General features: G+C 37.5%; 1 protein-coding gene across 1 annotated transcript in view; it reads left to right on the top strand.

Moving 5' to 3' along the window:
- Positions 1–21,439, top strand: part of LOC110100368 (glucan endo-1,3-beta-glucosidase 3) — a 23,228-nt gene extending 1,789 nt beyond the window's left edge. The window contains exons 2-4 of the mRNA XM_020827825.2: positions 18,686–18,942; positions 19,043–20,350; positions 21,032–21,439. Of these exons, the coding sequence (XP_020683484.1) occupies positions 18,879–18,942; positions 19,043–20,350; positions 21,032–21,066 (1,407 nt within the window). The 5' untranslated portion in view covers positions 18,686–18,878 and the 3' untranslated portion in view covers positions 21,067–21,439. The remainder of the gene's footprint in view (positions 1–18,685; positions 18,943–19,042; positions 20,351–21,031) is intronic.
- The last annotated feature ends 1,356 nt before the right edge of the window (positions 21,440–22,795 follow it).

The raw sequence follows: 22,795 nt of genomic DNA, 5'->3' as shown, positions 1-22,795 counted from the left end.
TCTCTTCCGCTAGCCTCCACTTCAAAGAGAGATTGCCAGACCTCTAGGTGAATGGTCTAAATTTTAAACGTGTGGCTTTAGTAGTAGCTATTTGCATTATCTATTTTCTTTGGTTATCTTTTGCAAGACTTTTGTAATTCTCAAGTGTAATCAATACCGTTAACTTAATCTATCACGAATTTTCTTAAATCCAACTTGAGTAAGCTAGATTTTATCGTTAACATTGCAAAGTTAAACTCTCATTAATATCTAACTTGCAATTCATGTTATCCCATATATGTTTCACATCAGAAAAAGTCTTCTAATCGTTGTAAATAACCCGAATCTTATTTTGGTTTTCAATGATTTTGAGTATGGTGAACTTGATCTCTTTTAAATCAATACAAATTCATTTTCTCCTTATTCATCGCACTTTTATGTATAACTTTTCGTATACGATAAATATGGATTTTATAAACATTTTAATTGTAATATTATTGAATTTTACCGGGTAAAATGAAAGTTGTGATTTTTTGAAGTTATAAATTTATATAAAAATTTTCTGCATTTTATAGATTTAAACATTTTATGTTGCATTTCATATATTAAGAAAGATTGATACAATTGATATTAAATAAATGTGGTATTTGCATGTAAGCAATGAAGACTAATTATTAACTCTATAATTAATATGAGTTGACTCTTGAAATATAATACCCTATGTAAGAGGTTGGGTGTAGACTCCAATAATTTGCGCCCAACCTCCCCTCTTGCGGGAGAGTTTTGTCAATGTTCAGGGTCAAATTTTCAGAAGACAGATTAACTTTGGGATAAAGCACTATCTAAATAAAATGACACACAAGTAAAGTTCAATGATATATTGATGTAGAAATGCAACTAGATGTTAAAATGAAGGTAATCGGAGGGATCCTAGCACATGCAACTAGGGTAACCATTCTCTGATACCAAATGATATAGGACTAGCATGTGAAGACTTGCATTATGAAATTAAACATAAGTTAAATTTAAAATAAGCAAGCTATTATGATGGGGATGCTTAAAACAAGCTTCAAACAAGTAAGAAAGGCAATCCACAAATAGTAATTAACCACACCCAAAGTTTTGGAATTCAAGAAGGATAAATCAAATCAACAACTTAGCTAACATGGGTTGGAAAAAAGATCAATTATTTAACATAGATCAGTCACTACGAGAACCATACACTCAATGATTTAAGAAGCTAGCGGATTTAAATTAACATGAAAGTAGTGATGCCACAAAGAATTGAATTTCAAAGATATCTACTTAAATGTATGAAGAAAGAGTAGAAAGACTTAGGTATTTGCGTCGCTAGGAAGCTTCCTTTAGATGTGGTGGGTTCTCAGCCAGTTGATCTTCAAATGGTTGCTCCATAGTGTCTTCCTTGTGTCTTGCTTCATAGTGGAGTAGAAGAGATGCCGCCAAAATTTGGAAGGAGGGAAGCCATGGTTTTTGCTCTTTGGGGGAGATTAGGAATGGTATAATGTTAATTAGAGTGGTGGGGTTTAGGTGAATGGGAGAGAGTGGATTGGAAAATGGAAAAATTGTTTTGGGAAAGGGAAAATATAAAGTTAACTTTGCAATTAATTGGTCAACTTCCCATTAATTAACTTGAAGAATTCCAAGAGTGGGTCAACCATGGGAAAAGGGAAGAGGTTGTGGCTTTTCCAATTCCCAATTAATTTTGAGAATGAAAAATAAGTAGAGACAATTAATGGGTCAACTTCCCATTAATTAATATAAAGAGTTTCAAGAGTGGGCCAACCATGGGGAAAGGGAATGGGTTGTGGCTTTTTCAATTCTCAACTAATTTTGAGAATGAAAAAAACAAGCAGAGGCAATTAATGGGTCAACTTCCCATTAATTAATATGAAGAGTTCCAAGAGACGAGTGGAGTCCAATTGGAATCCCAAATGTCAAAATTTCAGATTTGGGAAATTTTGGATTGGGAACTTGGATGGGGAGGTGGTGATGGTGGCCTTGTCGTGGGCGGTGGAAGGGAAAGGAGGGGGGGTTGACCGACAATTAGGGAGGAAGAAGAAGGATGAAAAAGGGAAGAGATACAAGGGGAAAATCAAGAGCTCACCTAAATGGGTTGTTGGGTACTTCATTTGCCTTATTCTAAGGCTTCACCGTACCACTCCACCACAATCACTCTCACACATAAGAGAAGAGAGCTAAAATTAGAATTCATTCAAAAATAATCAATATCATCTTACAAGAAGAGGCTCCACCACATGACAAGACAAAAGACACAAATGCCCTTATGCTTATAACATAACATTAAGGAAAAGTTCACAAATGTCCTTAGGCTTACAACATAACATTAAGGAAAAGTTCACAAACAAAATTAAGTCACATACAACACACATAACAACTAATAATATAATGACTCAATCGTGTTCGTCGATCTACGATCGCTTCTATGATAAACTTTCTATGCATTGATGTCTCCATTAGTTGCATTATGTGCCAAGGTGCTTGAGGAAGTGAAAGGAAATCCATTCTTACATGAGCAAGGCCCTAATATTGAAGTATTTATCACAATAATAATTTGATGACATAGTTCCTGTCGGATCATATTATGGTAGTGGGCCAAGTGGGAAAGATTTCTCATCTTTTTTCCAAAAATGCGATTAGGGCAGGATGTTTTGCAATTTTAGAGAATTCTGTGATGAGGACATCAAGCCTTAAAAAGTCTACCAGAGGCGGGGCCGGCAATCTACGGCCACAATCGCGCCGATTTATTTTTGAGTTATTTTATGTATTTTGATTTATTTGTATACTTTTCCATTTATGCCCTTACTTGAGGGATTAGTTATTCGTAAGCCCTAGGGGCAATGTTGTCTTTTATTTTTCCCTTCATGTATTGGGCTATTTAAGTCCCTCCTCTTCTTTGAGAGGACTAATGAATGATTATTATGAAAATTCCTGAAATCTTGTGTTCTTGTGAGAGCTTGAGAGTTTTTGGAGAGAAATCCCTAGGAGGGGGAACCAAATCAACCACCAGCCGCAGGAAGAGTCCGGGGTCATGGTCACATTCATCTCCGTACCCCCTTTCCCCTTCCTCCATCAAACCGCCGGTCAGCCACCTCCCTCCCCCTCCTTGGCCACCGGCCTCTCACTTTAAAACCATCCCCAACCGCCGGCCAACATCCCTCCCCACCCTTCCTAGTCGCCGGCCACCCAAGGTGCTTCACCCATCCCCCCCCTCTCTCTCTCTCTCTCTCTTTCTCTCTCTCCAATCTTCCCCTCTCTCCACATTAACTCCTACCTCCAATTACTTCAACCAAGCCTCACATTAGGGAGTGAATTTCCCTCCCTTTTACTTTACTTGAATTCAAAATTCAGACCTAGCTTCCAAAATCTACTCTAATTGCTGTCCAACAAATTTTCAACTTTGGGAATTGCTGTCCAGGAAACTCCGACCAGCAATATTGCTGTAAAGTCCTCTCTTGCTTGCTGTCTAGTGTTCCTACAAGTGCTGTCTAAGAAATTCCTGCTGTCCTTTTGCTTTCCAGCTGATTGGTGAAGCCCTCGATTGTTGTACACTACCCAGAGATTATCAAAGTGTTGTCCCAAGACAGCTAGGAAGTTCGTGTTGCTGTACATTCCTTCTCAAACATCCAAACGATCACACTGGAGCTTCGTATCTTTTTCCCTTTGGGTAAACTCTTCCTCCAACTCTCTTATCTTCATAGTTTACTTCTCGATTGTGGTTATATTTTGATTCATGAAGATCATGCTAATTGTCCTCCGCTAAAGCTTAGTAATCTAGAGAGTTGAGTGAGGGATCCTCGCATAGTGACTAGTCTTATTGTTAACATATGGATCTCTCATTGAAAACCATCCATGTATGCGACGTTAGATTAATTGATTGTTTTACGATCTTAACTTCTACGCATGTGATTTGGCCTAAGCTTGTTTTATCACCTTACTTTTTTGTTTCGTCGATTAAAATCACTATAAGCTTAATTAATATTTTTCTCTAAAACTTAAGCATGCAAATTCCTTAATCAAATCAATTTTGCATTTATGTCCCGCATCATCTTGTTTTGCGGACACAAGATAGGCTCAATTGGATGATTGTTGAGGTTAGGGATTTGATGATTAGGTGGCTTGCAGATGCAATGAGTGTCATGGGTTTGCAAGTGGCAGAGTTAGGTTACAAGATACTTGAGTATGAGTTTGGTTGCAAGATTGTGAACGTCCACATGTGGGACTTAAGTGGTCAAATGCCAAAATTGGTGGAGTGTAAAGAGAAAGAACTCTATGTTGAAATCCAGCCGTTCTCTGTGCAAAGGATCTGACGGTCACAGAGAGCAATCCGTGGGAAGCTCTCATGAATCACGTTAAAACACCTTCCATATATGGGTAGCTTATTTAGGAAGAGTTATAATTCATTATTATGTAGTTATTTGTTTCCTTATTAAATATCATGTATAGATTTATATATAGGGAAGAATTTATGCAATAAAGTCAAGCTTTTCCTTCTCAAATTCCCGTTTTAACAAGGTATCAGAGCCAACGGCCTTCATTGCCGTGGAAGAAAGATCGAGATCGCCGAAGGAGAAAAAGAAAGAAGTAAAAGGGATCGGAAGACAGAATCGTGCGGCGCTTGCGATTGGAGTGGTGGAACCGTGCAGAACGTGCGAGCATCCCGATCCGACAGGAAGGGAAGATTGTCGAAGCAGCCTAGTCGAACAGCCACGTAGGAGACGAAGGAGCCAAAGAAGCATCATACTTACCGATCCGACAAAAAGGGAAAGTCGACAAAGGAGAGAAAGCCGCCCGCTCGATCCCCCTTCCGTCTCCTCTCTTTCGATCGCACATCCCAGTCAAAACCGCACAAAGTTCGACCAATCCGCCTCCTTGCAGCAGTGCGACGAAGTTTGACTCGCATGTACTCGCTGATTTCAGTCGCATACAACCAACCCGTCTGCACCCGCTCGATCCCCCTTCTTGCATACCCTAGCTACCTAAAACAAACCGAGTCTTTTTAAAGACTCAGCTTGGTCCGATTATAATCGGGAAATTCTTTCGATTTTTCTGTTCCGCTCATATCCGCAGAGACGCAACAGCAAGAAGCCTTAAATCAGTATTAAATCAGATTTAAAATTTGATTAAGACCTAATATCAACCTTTATTGCTGATATAATCAACCTTTATTGCTGAAATAGCCATTATTGTTGATATTATCAGCCTTCATTGCTAATAGTATTGTGATTTAAGTATATAACAATGATTGAAGAAAACTCATCCCAAACCTTCAATAAAGAAGACATTGAAAGGCTCAGACAACTCCTGATATCCCTTGAAAAACCTCAAACCTCGAAAAATCTTATGCTTCTCCCTCTCTTGCACTTTCAGGTAAGTTTCCCATATTCACCGGATTAAGTACCTCTAGAAATCATTCGAAAGGAATATGGATCATTAACTCAGGAGCCACATATCACATGACAAACTCCACCACCCACTTCATCAATTATGATCCTTGTCCAATAGACAAGAAAATCATCATTGTTGATGGTTCGTTTGTCAAAGTAGAAGGCGCATGAGATATACCCGTATCACCTTCACTCACTCTAAAAAATGTGCTCCATGTTTCTCAATTATCCACAAATCTTATATCCATACAAAAACTTACCAGGGATCATAATTGTCAAGTTTTATTTAACCCTATTTTTTGCCTATTTCAGGATAAGGAATTGGGGAAGACGATTGAACTTGCTGAAGAGAGAGGTGGGTTATACTACATGGAAGAGCCAAACAAATCTAGCTACTTTATGTTATCCCTAGTTGATGAGTATATCTCCTTCAGATTAGGCAATCTACCATTTGGCTTAATCACTTGACATCCATTAGTAGAAATCTTGAAACACATTTATCCAAAACTTTTCCATAAATTGGAAAATGAAAAATTTTATTGTGAAACCTGTGAATTAGCCAAACATAAAAGAATCTCCTTTCCAAACAAGAATGAAATATGCAATACTTCATTCTATCTCATTCATAGTGACATATGGGAACCCTAAAAAATTCCCAACATCTCTGGGGATTGTTGGTTTGTATCTTTCATTGATGACTGCACTCGGGTTTCTTGGATCTATCTCCTCAAAAATAAATCCAACGTTAGCAACATTCTTCCCATTTTTCACACCATGATCCAGAATAAATCCGGGGTCAAAATAAAGAGATTTCGTTCAGATAATGCTAAAGACTACTTAAACCAAACCCTACACTCTTACTTTCTGAGTGAAGGTATCATCCACGAGTCCTCCTGCGTTCACACCCCACAACAAAATGAGATTGTGGAAAGGAAAAATGGTCATCTCCTAGCCTCCACTCGTGCTTTCCTACTCCACCATAATATACCCAAATCCTACTGGGGAGAAGCCCTCCTAACTTCCACCTACCTCATAAATCGACTACCATCAAAAACCTTAGGAATGAAAGCTCCAATGGATATTTTGTCCTCCTTTTACCCCGAGTTTCAAACCCATAATAACTTTACACCCAGAATCTTTGGGTGCACTGGCTATGTTCATATCCACAACCAGAATAGAGGAAAACTAGATCCAAGGGTACTCAAATGTATCTTCATTGGATACACTGCCACCCAGAAAGGGTACAAATGTTATCACCCCCCTATAAATAAAATACTTGTATCCATTGATGTCACTTTTGATGAACAAAACTCCTACTTTACCAAACCTCATCTTCAGGGGGAGACTGAAACAAAGGAAGATGATGAAAGTATGTTTGCACCTCTTGACCTTCCTTCACCACATCAAACCAATCCTCCTGAAACTCAAACTAGGGAAGCTGAAAATAAAGCTATCCTTAGATTTGGGAAGGTATATTCCAGGCGTACTAGTTCAACCTGTGCTCCGAAGCAGATCCAAGAATATGAGCCATCTCTTGAAAATAATGTAAACTTTCCACTTCCCTTATACCCTATAACCAACTCTATATCCTTCAATTATTTTTCCTCCACACACAAAAACTTCTTGGTTACACTAGATGATATTCATATTCCTAAAGATATTTCTGAGGCACTATCAGATGTAAATTGGAAAAATATCATGAAAGATGAAATGCATATCCTAGAGAAGAATAAGACATGGGAGATCATCAATCTACCGACAGGAAAAAAATCGGTCGGTTGCAAATGGGTGTTCTCTGTAAAATACAGAGCTTATGGCACATTGAAAAGATACAAAACAAGACTAGTGGTGAAAGGTTACACTCAGACATATGGCATTGACTACTAGGAAACTTTTGCACCAATAGCCAAAATAAATATTGTCAGTATTCTACTCTCAATAGCAGCTAAGTACAATTGGCATCTGGAAAATTGGATGTAAAAAACGCATTCCTACATGTGGATCTGGAAAAAGAAAATATTTACGGAAATACCACCAGGATTTAAGAAAAATTCTGGAGGTAACAAGGTGTGCAAATTAAAAAAGGCCCCATATGGGCTCAAACAATCACCAAGGGCCTGGATTGGAAGGTTCTCTAAGTTTATGCTCCTTAATGGGTATAAACAAAGCCAAGGGGATCATACACTATTCTTTAAACATTCAGACTTAGGGGGAGTCACAATATTGCTAGTGTATGTTGACGATATTATCTTGACTGGAAATAATATAAAGGAGAAAGATAGTCTAAGGAAAAGTCTTACTAAGGAATTTGACATCAAAGAACTTGGTAGACTAAAATACTTTCTTGGAATCGAAGTAGCTTACTCCAGCAAAGGAATCTTCATCTCACAACAAAAGTAAATTAAAGATCTTCTGAAAGAAATAGGGAAACTAGCCTGTAAGCCAGCACCAACATCAATAGATCCTAATCTTAAACTAGGGGAAACCTAGAGAAGATCCATATGTGGATAAAGGGGCCTACCAGAGACTGGTAGGGAAATTAATCTATCTTTCCCACACTAGACCAGATATAGCATTTGTTATAAGTATGGTCAGTCAGTTTATGCAAAATTCAAAGCAGGTCCACATGCAAGCGGATGACAGGATATTGCACTATCTTAAAGGAAACCCAGGAAAAAAGATTATCTTTAAGAGAGATCGCATAATAACCCTAGAAGTATACGCGGATGCTAACTATGCAGGATCACCTGTTAATAGAATATTTACCTGATGTGATACAATGACGACTAAACAAGAATTAATTATACAAAATTAATAAAATGTGAATGTTGCTTAGCTAAACATAAAGTGATGTGTTTTCAAGATAGATCTTAGAAAATTCCACGGGAAGGACTAAGTAACGACAAGTGATTACAATTGAGATTGTTAGAAGACTTGCAAAATTACATCAACAAATAAATGAGTAGAGCAAATGGTACGTTAACAAAATCCACAATTTTAAATTTAGATCATTCACCTTGGGATCCCTCACTCACACTCTTGATAGTATTAGGCTTAGCGGAAGAATGTTGCAAGCAAACTTAGAGATGCCACTAGAAGACACGTGATGTCGAGGGTACTAGTCGTCGGGGAAGGAATCGGAGTTGGAGGAGCGGGTAGTCGTCCGGTGATCTTCCACTCTTCAAGAGATTTTTGTTCGTCGATGACTTCCGCTAAATGGGGGAGGATACGATCCACGTATTCCTTGACGGTGCCTTCAGCTCCAAATCCGGGATCAAAGAATGGTGATCGGATGACATCGGCGACTTGGGTAATAGGGAGGGGTTTGGGGCAGCATGTGGAAGAGAGGGGGGGGGGACGGCTTGGTTAGGGAAACAATTGGAGAAAATTAGAAAGCTGAATTTAAATTCAACTTTAAGTGAATTTGGAGGGAATTAATTTGAAAATTCAAATTAATTCATTAATAGCTAGGGGTGGCAATTAGGAGAGGATTGGGGGCTGATTTAGTGGGGATTTGAAATTAATTTGAGAGAGAGAAATGCCCAATCAAGGGGCCAGCCACATGAGGGAGGAGCAAGGTGGGGGGGATCTGGCGGGCTAAGGGGGGGAATCAGCTAGATGAAAAAAGAAAAAAGAAAAGGGGAAGAGAAGATGAAGAACCAAGAGCTCCCACAAAGGGTGTTGTTGGGTGATCCGTGTGAGCCTCTCTTAGGTTACTCCTCTCTTGAACTCACAACGAGATCATAAGTCAAAAGCTGAAATTTTCATATCAATAATTATTCACAATTACAAAGTTAAGAGACCTTAATATATAGGTCTCAATGAAAGAAAAGTAGAACGACACAAATGCCCTCGAGGCTATAATAGCGACTCACTACCCATAGGGGTAAATTAGAAAAAATAGAAAAAGAAAATAAAATACAAAATATATCAAAAGTGCAGACTCTGGATCGTAGCCATCGATCTACGACTCTGACGACGGTATACATGTCGAAATCTCAGACTGGTGTCCTCATCACTACCTCTGGATACTGCACATTTCTTGGAGGTAACCTAGTTACATGGAGAAGCGAGAAACAGAATGTAGTGGCAAGATCTAGTGCAGAAGCAGAATATCAAGCTATGGCTTTGGGAATATGTGAGCTACTATGGATCAAAATAATCCTAGAAGACTTATAGGTCAAGTGGGATGAGCCCATGAAGCTACATTGTGACAACAAATCAACAATCAGCATAGCCCACAATCCAGTCTAGCATAACATGACCAAGCACATAGAAGTGGACATACATTTTATTAAAGAAAAACTAGATAGTGGTCTAGTAATTGTCAACCATGTATCATCAAAGGATCAACTTGCAGACATTCTTACCAAAGGACTGGACATTTATGCCTTTCTCAGAATGATTGACAAGCTGGGAATGGCAGATCCATATTTCGCAGCTTGAGGGGGAGTGTTGAAATCCAACCGTTCTCTATGCAAAGGATCTGACGGTCACAGAGAGCAGTCCGTGGGAAGCTCTCATAAGTCACGCTGAAACACCTTCCATAGATGGGCAGCTTATTTAGGAAGAGTTATATTTCATTATTATGTAGTTATTTGTTTTCTTATTAAATATCTTGTATATATCTATATATAGGGAAGAATTTATGCAATAAAGTTAAGCTTTTCCCTGTCAAATTCCCATTTTAACAGTCTACATACACAATTTGGAAGGATTCACATATACAAATTAGTTCTTATGAGTACTCATCTGGCCTCATTATATAATCATATTTAATCGATCATTAATCAATTATCATCTACATAATATGCCACCTTTTTTATAAAAATAGTATTATGAAGGATAAGACCAAACGTTTGAAAGAAAAAACCCAATCCTAACAAATATTCGGATTTTAACTTATTTTATCGAAAAGAAGACAAAGTATAATAAAATATTTCACATCAAAAAAAAAAAAGAGAAGTTAAATCATAAATAGTGGTGGACCTAAAAAGACTTCAAAATGAGTCCAATTCAGTTTAGTCTTAGAGCCTGATTTGCTTGTTGTAATTGGCCTATGGTCACTTCTGGTTTTGTGAAATGATTTTACCTATTTAGAACTCAATACTACATAATTCGGGTACCATCTCTGCCCTTTTAGGTATCTTATTCTTTTATCAATAGATTGAAAACTAAGCAATTATTTTTGTTATTTTTCTTTTCATTTGATTCAGTTTTTACCCTTTTTTCTTTACTCCAATTTTCCTGTTTACTGTTATTTGAAAAATGAAATCCATTTCATGATTTAATGCTCCTTTCTTCCTTTGATTGCCTTCTTGTTGCAGTTTAATTAGTCAATTTGTTTGAAAATGAGTCATACAATGTGAATGATGCTCTCTCTCTCTCTCTCTCTGTGCATTAAAGGTATGTCACTTCGAGTGCTTTTACCGTTTGGGAGATGTAGCAATGAAAAAAGCTTGATGATAAAGTTAAATAATCTAATGTTTAAGTCGTGCGACATTGTGTATGTTTATTTTTTTTATAAGTTTTTTTTTTTCTTTTATTGTTGTATTATTAATATACCATTCAAAATTTTGGTAAGTTTTATTTTTCAAAACATATTGTTTACTGCCTTCCATGCATCTTGCGGTTGCGGTTCCTGGGACTGTTATGTCCTTTTTCCATTAATAAGTATGGTTGGATTAAATTAAGTGGTGCGAGGTTAGAGGGTGGTTAGGAATGAAAATTAATGTACATGATGGCTACTCAATTGGGCTTGTTTAGAGTTGAGAACAATTTCAGTGTGGGTCTATTGAAGGATGGAGTTAGATGACAATTAGGTGGATCTGGCATAGCTTTTGTGGATGAACCTTGAGCATGATGGAGAAAACCTGAGTGGTAGCTGATGCTTTAATAAAATAAGGAGATGATTGTCATGGTGTTGTAGATTGATCCTTGACTCTGACATGGCCCTTGAAATTTATGCGCTTTGTGCTTTATGGAAACTCTGCTGGCTGTGTAGATGCTAATTTGCTAAAAACATCTGGATTATATTTGTTACTTCATGCAATTGAACTGTAATTAGTTTTTATTTTGAACAGTATGTATGGATATCGTTTTAAAATTTTCTACTTGATTATTTTGCTGCGCTTTGGTCTTGAATATTGCTGATTGTATCGTTTTTGAACTCACTATGATGATGGAGTTGTTGATTGCTAAACAAGTGGATTTCCTTATTCTTTCTTTTGTAACTTGATTGCAGGACTCTATGCACATTATATTGCAAAATTAGATTTCCTTATTCTTACTTTTTTTGGGGATGATTTCAATGTATCTAGATTGTTTTGTCATAAGTTTTCATCAGTTTTTAATTCTTTTATTGAGTGTTTTAGATTTTAAATTAGTATGCTCTTTCACCTTTTTTTTCTGGGTTTTCTCGTAAACCAGAGTAGATATATCTTGGTGACAGTTCCTATCTGGCATCATTTAAATCCTTAAGAGTATTCTAGTTGTTGTGGGTGAAATAATTCTATCATGTTCCTTTCTAGCTTTAGTAAAATTGTCTGTCCAGCCTACCTTTAAAGAGTATGGAGGTGGTAAAGCGTCTAAATTTTGCATTAAGTGGGCACAAAGGCCAGATTTACAGGCTGTATTATCCAAATTCATTTTCTATTTTTTGCCTTTTCTTCATTTAGAATTTTCCAATATGAGGAATTTTGCAGACCATAGGAATTAGTTCTGCATACCGTTTCAACAAAATCTTTTAGTTGATTCCTTTCTAGTATAGTTTATGTTTTAATTTTTGGAGTTTTCTACCATCTTGGAATAGTGCTGAGCCATCAATGCCATCTTCACTCCTTACATCCTGTTGTTTCATACAATAATAAATAGTTGTAACAAACGAATTTGTGCGCGGTCATTTTGTGCGCTAATCAGGCTAGTGGAGGAAAGAAGGATGTTTTTTTTTTTCGCTTTGGTGATTCCAGATCAGATTTTGTGGAAGCCATTCTGAAACTCATTCACATATTTAGTTTATGAAATTTCGGTCTTAAATTTTGATGAAACTTCGCTAAAAGTTAACTGGAGTTCTAGAATTATGTCACCAGGGTCCCATTTAATTTAATGTGTTATGACTGGAATTCAATTAGATAATCCTCTTTGGTAATCATATAGCCTAGCCCAACTATTTTTGATCAGTTCTATATAATCATTTTTCTTTTGTTCTTGTTGAGTGATGTTGGAGTTAAATCCATTCAAAATCATTATGTATGATTTCTATTCATATACTTTGTGATTTACTATTTTTCTTTGTAATTCTTTGTACCTTTATCATTCATGCTCCAATCATGTAAGTCTATTTTCAAACACCTTATATTTAATAAATATACTTTAATTGTTTTTTTTAAAGAGATACAAAATGAGCATATACGTGAAAAGATTGGAGTAGCTCAAGTGGAAAATAAGATTAGAGAGAGTCGTCTTAGATGGTTTGGTCACATAAAATGGTGGCCTTCCGATGACCCGGTTGGAAAATTAGATGTATTAGTGATGAGGACATCAGATGATGGAAGGTTTATCAGAGGCGTGGCCGCCGATCTACGGCCACGATTGAGTCATTGTACTTTTGATTTATTTTATGTGTTTTCTTATTCATGATGTCGTTGTATTTATTTTATTTAATTTTCCGTTGTACCCTTTTATTAAGGGATGTCGTATGTAAGCCCTCAGGGCATTGTCGTCTTTTCTATTTTGAGTCTTATGTACGAGGCTATTTATAGCCCCTATATTTCTCTTTCAAAGCTAATGAATGAATGATAAATTTTCTTCCCTTGTGATTTCTTTGTGAGAACGTACGAGCATTTGAGAGAGAAATCTCTAGGAGAGGGAGATCGGATCACCCACCAACCTTGGAGACGGCCGGGTTCCCCGTTCCTTATTTTGTGTTTTCTCATTAACTCCTCCCAAACCTTGCCGCCAGCCACTTAACTCCCTTTAGCTGTCAATGCTGCCGGCCCCTATAGGGAGATTTTGGATTTGTTTCCTAAATCCCTCTAGCCCCTCTTGGAAGTATTTCTAAATATCATCCCCACCTCCTTAGTTGAATTTCCCTAAACCCTTTATTTAATTTGTTTCCAAAAGGAATCTCCCCTATTTTTGGAATCAAATTAAAATGCCTCAACCCTGCCGCCGCCCCTCCCCTCTCTCATCCCCTTTTGGAGTTGTTTCAATTCCAACCCTCTTCCTAAACAAAATCTGAAATTAATTTTAGGTTTTTAACTCTTCAAACTCTTTAGGCTTCTTTCCCCTTGGCCGGCCTCCTTCTACCACCTTCACTTCTAGAGAAACTTCTTTCACGTCAACGGAGTTCAAGACTACTAGCATTCTTTGGAGGACTTCATCATCTTGCATTTATGAATGGCTGATCCCGATACTGATTACGAACTTGCTTACGACGAACACGGTTTCGTGCACATTCTCCATTCAACCTTCTTCGACGTCAACCCGAGGATCGATCACACGGTCGAGGACTATCTAGAGCGCGTCTTGGACACCTTGGCTGAAGCTATTGAAGAACAACTTGAGATCGTCGAGTGGAAGATTGCCACCGGTCCTTGACGGAGGTTTTCTATTCTTCCTTTTCTCGTAATTCTTAAGTCTAACACTTTTCTTGTGATTTGATTGTAGTCACGAAGGACGTGTTCGCTCGATTCTGCTAAGCTTAGTAAACGCAGGAATTTGAGTGCATTCATTTGTTTACTAATCTTGTTGTTAGATTAGGGATTTTGTTGAAAACTATTACTTGGGCATAATGTTATTTTCTATGCTATTTTGAAGATTCAAATCTTTTGGATGTGCAACTTAGCCTAAACAAAAGTGACTCTTACGTTTTGATTTGTTGTTTTATTTGCTAATAAGTTTTTTGTTATTTCTCTAATCAAGAATTTGTGCAAGTTCTTATTAAAATCATTTGCAAGCATCGTAGTCCTACATCAATTTGATTTGACTTGTGTTAAGAAAGGTAGAGGTAGACCTAAAAAGACTTAGTTAGAAAATATTAGAAATGTCCTTTCTTTATTAGTTTAAATGAGAATTTAACTCTTACCATGACATAATGGAGAAAAAAGATTTATGTGGCCGACCCCACAGTGGGATAAAGGCTTGATGTCGTTGTTCTTGTTGTTTCTTTTAATATAATCATTTGTTAATTTATTTTTTTAATTTTTTTCACATCTATCTTTATATATTTTATTTCTTTAATACTTAATCTTTTTTCCTTCATAATTTAAACAAACTTTTATAATAGTTATAATTTTATAAACCTCTAATAAAAAATTATTGCAATCACATCCGAAACTGAATTCTGAATATGATGAATCTAAGGAAACTCTAAAGTTTTACAATGAAGTCAAAATCGAAATCGGATTTAAAAGCTTGGAAAGAAAGTACTAATGTACTATCTAAGCAAACAGCTTAAAAAAAATACATTAAAGAAAGGAGGCTTGTGGCTGATACAATTATTCTGATAATTAGTCAAACCAAGCTACGTGCACTTGTCCACATACATCCTGACTTGCACATCTACTCAACTGAAGATAGAAATCAGTGCTTGTTACGTTATGAATCCCAACTTTTTTGTTCTAATAGCAGTTTAGTGTTTCATGAGTTTTTTTTATTGGGAAACTTAACATAAATAGACATGTTATATCAAGGTTTGCTTTCAAAATTATATTATAGCGCAGCCTTACTATGGTCTCTTAATTGCTTCAAGCTACCATCTTCTGGAAGAGTGCATTTACTTTCTTTCTTTCTTGCTTTGTACACGTTTGAATCATTTAGATAGCCTAATCTTATTAACTTTCTTTTTCTGGATTTTCACGCTATAATAGTATTTGCGTAATTTTTAAATTTTGTTAGTTAAGTACTGCGCATTCATATGAGAACTTGCAATGATACTTGAGCTATAACTGCTTAGAGTTCTTAAGAATTTCTATTAGATTTAGATTATTTTGCAGATATTTTTCAGTATTTTATATCTAACTTGATTTATTGTAAAAGATACACATCCAACATAGTACTGTTTTTAGTTGCTGGAGACAGTTCAGCTAGTTTGAGAGGTTGCTTGCTTGACTTTAATAGAAGTATGGAGTTCAAGCAAAGGTAATTGCTTTGGTCGTGTTTTGTTTCAGGCCATCTCCAACCGAACGATATTCTCCGGTTTGCAGTAGCCTTCACCGTCCAACTGAATGGAAAATCGAACGTCATTTTCGTATTTTGAATAGTATGCCGCCAATATTGGTGTTGCATTGCTCGCAACAAAGAGAAATTTCTAAATACATTTTTTTTTACCATGGTTTAAATTGCGTAATATGAGGCTCGCCTTGAGGCCCGCCTTTGCGCAATTCAAGTAAAAAACGCCTCGATGAAAAACGCCTCGATGCTTACGCCTTGAGTTTTTTAATGAGGCTTGTGCCTCAACTTGGTTGAGGCCTGCCTCGCCTCACTGGCATGAGGCTTACGCCTCACGCTATATATATTAAAACTTATATAAATCTTGAAGTAAATGCCGACATTGGACTCTATAGGAGAGGAGGAAGGGGAGAGAGCAGTTCATCATAATGATGATTCAAATGAAGAACCCCTTAGTGATGACAGTGTTGATGACTTATGAGTTCTTATGTGATATGTCATTGTTATTTATATTTGGAAATTTAAATTATATGTTAATGAAAAGAATAATGGGATTTGGGAAAGATAGAATTTTGAGTTGAACTATATTTCATGTTGTCTTATTATTGGGATATTTTGATTTCACTTAATATCTTATGTTTTTTTATGTTTTATATTATTCACTAATTAGTATATAAAAAATTTATCATTTTATGTTTACGCAATCTTTTGATTTTGAGGCTTACGCCTCAAAACGCCTTGAGGCTTATGCCTCGCCTCACGAATGAAAATCGTCTCAATACCCGAATACACAATTTTAAACATTGTTTTTTTTATATTCGGCTGGAGACTTGCAACGGTTCGGTTGGAGATGCCCTTAAGGGATGGGAGGGAATTAAAATAATATTTGACTTCAAAAGTTTATATTGTTCTTTCATTTACTTATCATTTTATGTGATGTAAGTTACTATTTTGCCTGTCTGTCACATCATGATTGTATAGTTGTGAAAGCTTTTGAAATATGTTTACTGTAGGGATTCTCTTTGCAGAGGCGGAAGGAGTTGTTGCCCAACCCCAACCTCCCTCTTATTTCTTAAACCTATAGCCAGACATCTACCTTAGGTTTCTGATAATTCTATTTTGGTTAAATATCGACTATTTAAAACTGGTTTTGTTTGATCTCCATTCAAAATATGCCGACTTCTTAACCTTAATTTGAATAAAAAAAATTTTTAATTGTAATTAAAAAGATTTTTAATATGCATATTGAAGATGGCAATCTTGTAGATATGACTTTAAAACAATTTTGACTTTACATGACTCATAATATCTATAAGTTATTTTATGTTTGTTGTTTGTTTTCTAAAGAAATATATTAAATTCTTTATGGAGTATTTGTAATTTTTATCTCTAGGATTTGTTATAATTTAGTTTAATTGCTTATTATTGAGAATTAAGAAATTGTAAAGTTGAGGGGTAACCACAAGCTTCAATCAAGAATATTGCATTGGCCAAGAAGTTGTAGATATGACTTAAAATGGATTAGGTTATTGCTTAGGCCAAGAAGTAGAAGATTGTAGCACAAACAAGATTTTGAGGCAGATTTTGAACTACAAATGAGATTGTGAATTATAGCACAAGCAAGGCTATTTTGTAGTGATGGAAACAACGATGATTGCTAATAGAATTTTCCTCTTGTTGTTGTGTTTCCTTTGACCTGAAAAAAACATAGAAACTCTTTGAAAAGATTACTCATGTAACTTTTGCTTGTACCAAGCTGTCTAGGATCAAAAAATGCTATATCTTTTAGAAGAGTACTATTAAGATATTCTTTTGTTTCGGCTTTACATGGTTTATGGTCATTTTGACGATGGCTATTAAGAGGATTTTCTCTTTTCAGGCTTTAGATCTTAAATAATTCTAAAATTTATTTATGATGGCCACTTAAATGGTTTCCCTTGATTATGTAATTGCCAAATCTTGAAAATTTCTTTAAAGCTTCCTCTATTGATGCTTGTTTGTAGATTTTTTTTTTTTTTTCAGCTTCATGTTTGCTTGATATCACAATAATCTTATAATTTTGAATGCATCAAATAGCAAGAACTAATATTTATTTATTTTTGGAATGGGTTATTCACCCGCTATCACCATTGAAAGGGTGTTTGGTAGCGTGACTAATCCTCGACTAACCTATCAGAAGCACCCACCCTAGCAACCTCCTGGCTTACACTTGATTGGGCCCCTGTTAAGAGGTACTGTCGCTTGAGGGAAATTGAGCATGGGTTTGAGGTTTTCAACCGTACTCGTCCACCAACCAAACTAATGAATGGTGGGTAATCTTTCTTTTTTAAAAGAAAATAAAATATTTCCTAATAAATGATCATAAAGGTTGAGACTTATCATAATTAATATGCTAGTTAAACATGAAGGGACTCTCTATGGATGATGGTATGACAAACAACGAAAAACACTATTAATATTTACGAATATAAGTGCATAATAAATGGTAGGTTTTCATATCATTAATTTAATAGAAAATGTTAGACAAAATTATATCATTAACGCGGCTAAAATTATATTTTAATATATGTAAAAAAAACTTCATCTAGTTCCTTCAGATAGTCATGTCGACCGTCATTCAAGTTCGCCTTCAGCCTAAAGTTACCGTTAAGTAGCCGTTAGATGGCACAAGTAACGGCACTTATTACCGCGGACCGTTAGGTCCGAATAAATACATCACGACGTCATGCCTCCGTCACGGTTTGCAATCCGTCAAAAATTTGTCGCCATTACAGCTCATCTACCTCTCCCGAAACCCAATAACATTCCGCCAGCTGTTTGCTTTGACTAATTATGTCGTTTAGTCAATTAACCCCATTGCTTAATCTCTCATTTTTCTCAACCCCCACTCGCGGATCCGTTCGCCGAACGGTCGAGTACTCGCGTGGGTCCCACTCCCATTGCTCTTGGCGCGCAAACGGTACCCAACAAGACACTGCTGGTTACGATACAACGAACAAAACATAGAACACTCGAACAACCAACCATTTTAGAGCATGTGTAAATATGAAGAGTATTTTGCTGACGTTGTAAGATTTGTGTGGAGCTTAATTTGAATTTTAATTATGAAGGTAGTATATGATATGGCAGTCCAAATTCGTGGGCCGGTCCACTACCCTATCGTCAAAAGCCCACTAACGCATTAACTCAAGCTTAAAAGGCCCCCAACACCATAACTGCCTCCCCCGTAGCGCAGGCGAAGACACGGAAAAAAAGCTACTTTTATCTCCACATTTGTCGTCGACGGAGGCGAAAAGAACGGCTATGGGAACTCTTTTACTCTCGTATCTTCTTCTCCTCCTCTCCGCCGCCTCCTTCCTCACCGCCGGTAAGTCAAAAACCACTCTTAAAGCTCCCTCCTTTCGTTAAAAAAAAAAAACCACATTTTCTCCTGATACTCCTTCCCACGTATTTTCCATTCTTACCAGAAGCTGGGTCCGTCGGAGTCAACTACGGCCGAGTGGCGAACAACCTCCCCACGGCGACAAAAGTAGTCGAGCTACTCAAATCTCAGGGAATAACTCAGGTGAAGCTGTACGACGCCGACGCAACCGTACTTAAAGCTCTAGCCGGCACCGGCATCCACGCGGTGGTCACACTCCCCAATGAGCAGCTCGCCGCCGCTTCCTCTCGCCTCTCCTTCGCCATCTCTTGGATACAACACAACGTCGCTGCTTTCCACCCTTCCACCACAATTCGCGCCATCGCTGTTGGCAATGAAGTCTTCGTCGACCCCCGCAACCTCACCGCCTATCTGATACCCGCCATGCGCAACCTTCACTCCGCCCTCGTCCGCCTCCGCCTTGACACCGACATCAAACTCTCGTCACCCATCGCCCTCACCGCCCTCCAGTCCTCCTACCCTTCCTCTGCCGGTTCCTTCCGCCCCGACCTGGCAGACTCCGTCATCCGCCCCATGCTCGATCTCCTCCGCCAAACAAACTCCTCTCTAATGGTGAACGCTTACCCTTTCTTCGCTTACGAGGCTAATTCCGACGTCATCTCCCTCGACTACGCTCTATTCCGTCCAAATCCCGGCGTCGTCGACGCTGGCAACGGGCTAAAATACCTGAGCCTATTGGACGCCCAAATCGACGCCGTCTACGCCGCAATGTCACAGCTTAAATACGACGACGTCCCAATAGTCATATCCGAAACCGGATGGCCGTCGAAGGGTGATCCCAAAGAGACCGGCGCCAGCGCAGCTAATGCGGCGGCATATAACGGAAATCTCGTTCGCCGGGTCCTTACTGGCAATGCCGGAACGCCGCGTCGACCCAAGGCTGACATAGATGTATATCTGTTTGCTCTGTTCAACGAGAATCAGAAACCAGGTCCGACATCTGAAAGAAATTATGGGTTGTTTTACCCGAATGAAGAGAAGGTGTATGAGATTGATCTTTCGTTGAATAAAGGAGGGGTGAGATGGAACGAGGACAGGGGGAAGGGAAGCGGCGGAAATGACGGGAGTGGTTCGCCGGAGGGGAAGGCTGGGGAGAAATGGTGTGTGTCGAATGCGGCGGTGGGGAGGGAGAGATTACAGGCGGCGCTTGACTATGCTTGCGGCGAAGGAGGAGCAGATTGCCGGGGGATTCAGCCGGGAGCGACCTGTTATGATCCAAACACGGTGGAAGCGCATTCGACTTTTGCTTTTAATAGTTACTATCAAAAGAACGGAAGAGTTGCCGAATCTTGCGACTTCGCCGGCGCCGCCTACGTCGTCTCCCAGCAACCCAGTAAGTTCTCCAGCAAATTCTTCTTCTTCTCATCTTTCTTTCTGAAAATTGAACGGCTAGGATTGATTTGTCCGTTGTGAAATGGACGGTTGTGATTGAAGGAATCTTTTCAATCACGGGAGTGTACAAGGGGACTTTACTCGCGGAACGATGCGATGGGACTCGTCGTGTTTTGCCCACTTTCGTGTCCGCTTTTACACTGTGATTATGGCGGGTTTTTTAAAGCGTTTTAGCCCTTGTTTTCTGACAAATTTGCATTCATACCTGGAGAGCCCACCGTATTTATTAGTCTTTTCTTTTTCTTTTTTTTTTCCGTCTTAAAACACCATTCTTTTCATTTGAGATCTATTAAATTTAATATTTTAGTACGATATAAGAATTAGAGAGAAACGTGAAAACATTGGCGTTTAATTTTATAGCCCCTTCTAATTTTACAAATTTACATTTTTACCAGGTCATCTTGTTTGGAATTTATGAATTATTTTCTTAAAATCATCTGGGCTTTATTGCTCAGCTTCTCACGTGGTCCACTAATTAAGACCTATTATTTTTTTTGGTAATTTGTGGGGTCAAGAATATACTATACTATAAAGAGTTATAAAAATAATATATTTATCAATCTCTGCGTTCATTTTGGCCGTCCATTATCCAAGATCTGACACAACTCATAATGTTTTGCAGAGGTGGGAAAATGCTCGTTACCGGCCGGTGCTTAGAGATCGCCGGCGTCGACTTCAAGTTGGCCGGAGAAGAAGATGATGATGATGATGAGAATGATATAAGAGTTAGAGAGAGAAGTGGAACGTTGGATCTCTCTGCTTCTTATTTCTGCCAACAAACACTATATATATTTTGGCTCTCTAATATACTACCATTTTTTTAATACGTTTATCATTAGTTAAATGCTTTGGGAATGCGACAGTGTCCTTAGTGCTGTCTCATGGTTTTATCTTAGTCTAATTTTATATAATTTTGCACCTTTGATTAGCTGAATCTGCTCTTCCTCTTCTGTACAATTAGTAAGTTATTATTAAATTTACTTTCCTGATGAAGTTTATGCCTTTGTAAGGAAAATCTATTGGTTTTTTCTGAAGGAATCTCATGTGGGGCTTTTGAAGATGTGCCATCATTGATTTAGTACTGTTTTGTTGGGTGGTCAGCACATGCATATGCTGGGTTGTATGGGATAAATTAAAATTTCATCCATATGGAGATAGTATACAGGTACTATATTTCATGATTAAATTTGTTCTATTATTATTCTTTAGGGTTTGGTAAAATCACAATTGTGTTGGCTGTTTGGTTTTCTATTGCTGATTTTGGCTTTGTAGAATGTAAATATTAAAATAGATTAACTTGAGTATGCACAGGTATTTCTCTTTCCACTTCTCTCATTTCAATTTGAAAAAAAAAAAATGTGAGCAAATTGTACAATTCTACAAAAAAGGATTCTATTGATTAAAATTTTAATATGTTTCAATTTGTATTGCAAAGGCTTTAAGTAAGAGCAACTACAAAAAATTATTAGGTTCAAAACCTTACCCTAATCTGAACTTAGGAGTTGTTGATTTAGAATACTCAGTACAATGACATCATACAAGACTTTAGAGTTTCCAATAATCTTTGCTCCAAAATAAAAATTGAAGTCGTCAATTTTAGTAGAATTAATAATCCAAATAAATTTTAAGACTGGTTGACTCAAATGATTTTTTTTTTTATTGATAAACTATGGACAATTATTAGGTAACAAATTTTACCAAAATTGGAAACTCAAAGGTAAATGCCAAAACGATGGCGGAGTCGCAAAAAAAAAATTCTATTATAAGATACGTTAAATATTTCCTTAAATTTTTTTCGTCATGGAAACATAGCTAACGGGAATCTTCGTGGTAGCATCAATTTTTGTAAGCAGAATTTTTTTTAATTGAGAGAGGTTATAACGGGTCGCTTGGATGGGAGATTATTGGGGTTCGAACACTTGATACAGCTTACATTCGATACTCACAGTACTGATCTCAATACTGTGAAGTATTAAATACCGAGCAGTACTAAGCTCAATATTGAGCAATACCGAGCTTGGTACTGCTCACACTACAAAAAATAAGGTAATTGCATCACAAATTTTGAGCTATCCGCCACAATTTTCTTTGTGGCGATTCTAAAACCGCTACGAATACGCTGTAATTATTATGCGCTACAACGACACTCCATGGCGGTTTTACGACCGACGGGGTAGCAATTGCGAATCGCTTACTTTTGCAGCGGTTATAACCGGTACAAATAACCAGATTTGTGCCGGTTAAAATCGATGCAAATTCGTTCAATCTAAACATGTTTTGATAATCGTGGCGGTTTTGACCGGCACAAATCTAGAGCCTTGTACCGGTTAAAATCACCACAATAGAACTTTTTTTTTTTTTGAAACATGCACGTCTACACACTGTA

The sequence above is a fragment of the Dendrobium catenatum genome, unplaced genomic scaffold (assembly GCF_001605985.2).
Source record: "Dendrobium catenatum unplaced genomic scaffold, ASM160598v2 fragScaff_scaffold_188, whole genome shotgun sequence".
Taxonomy (NCBI): domain Eukaryota; kingdom Viridiplantae; phylum Streptophyta; class Magnoliopsida; order Asparagales; family Orchidaceae; genus Dendrobium; species Dendrobium catenatum.
This window is presented reverse-complemented; position numbering and strand designations above follow the sequence as displayed.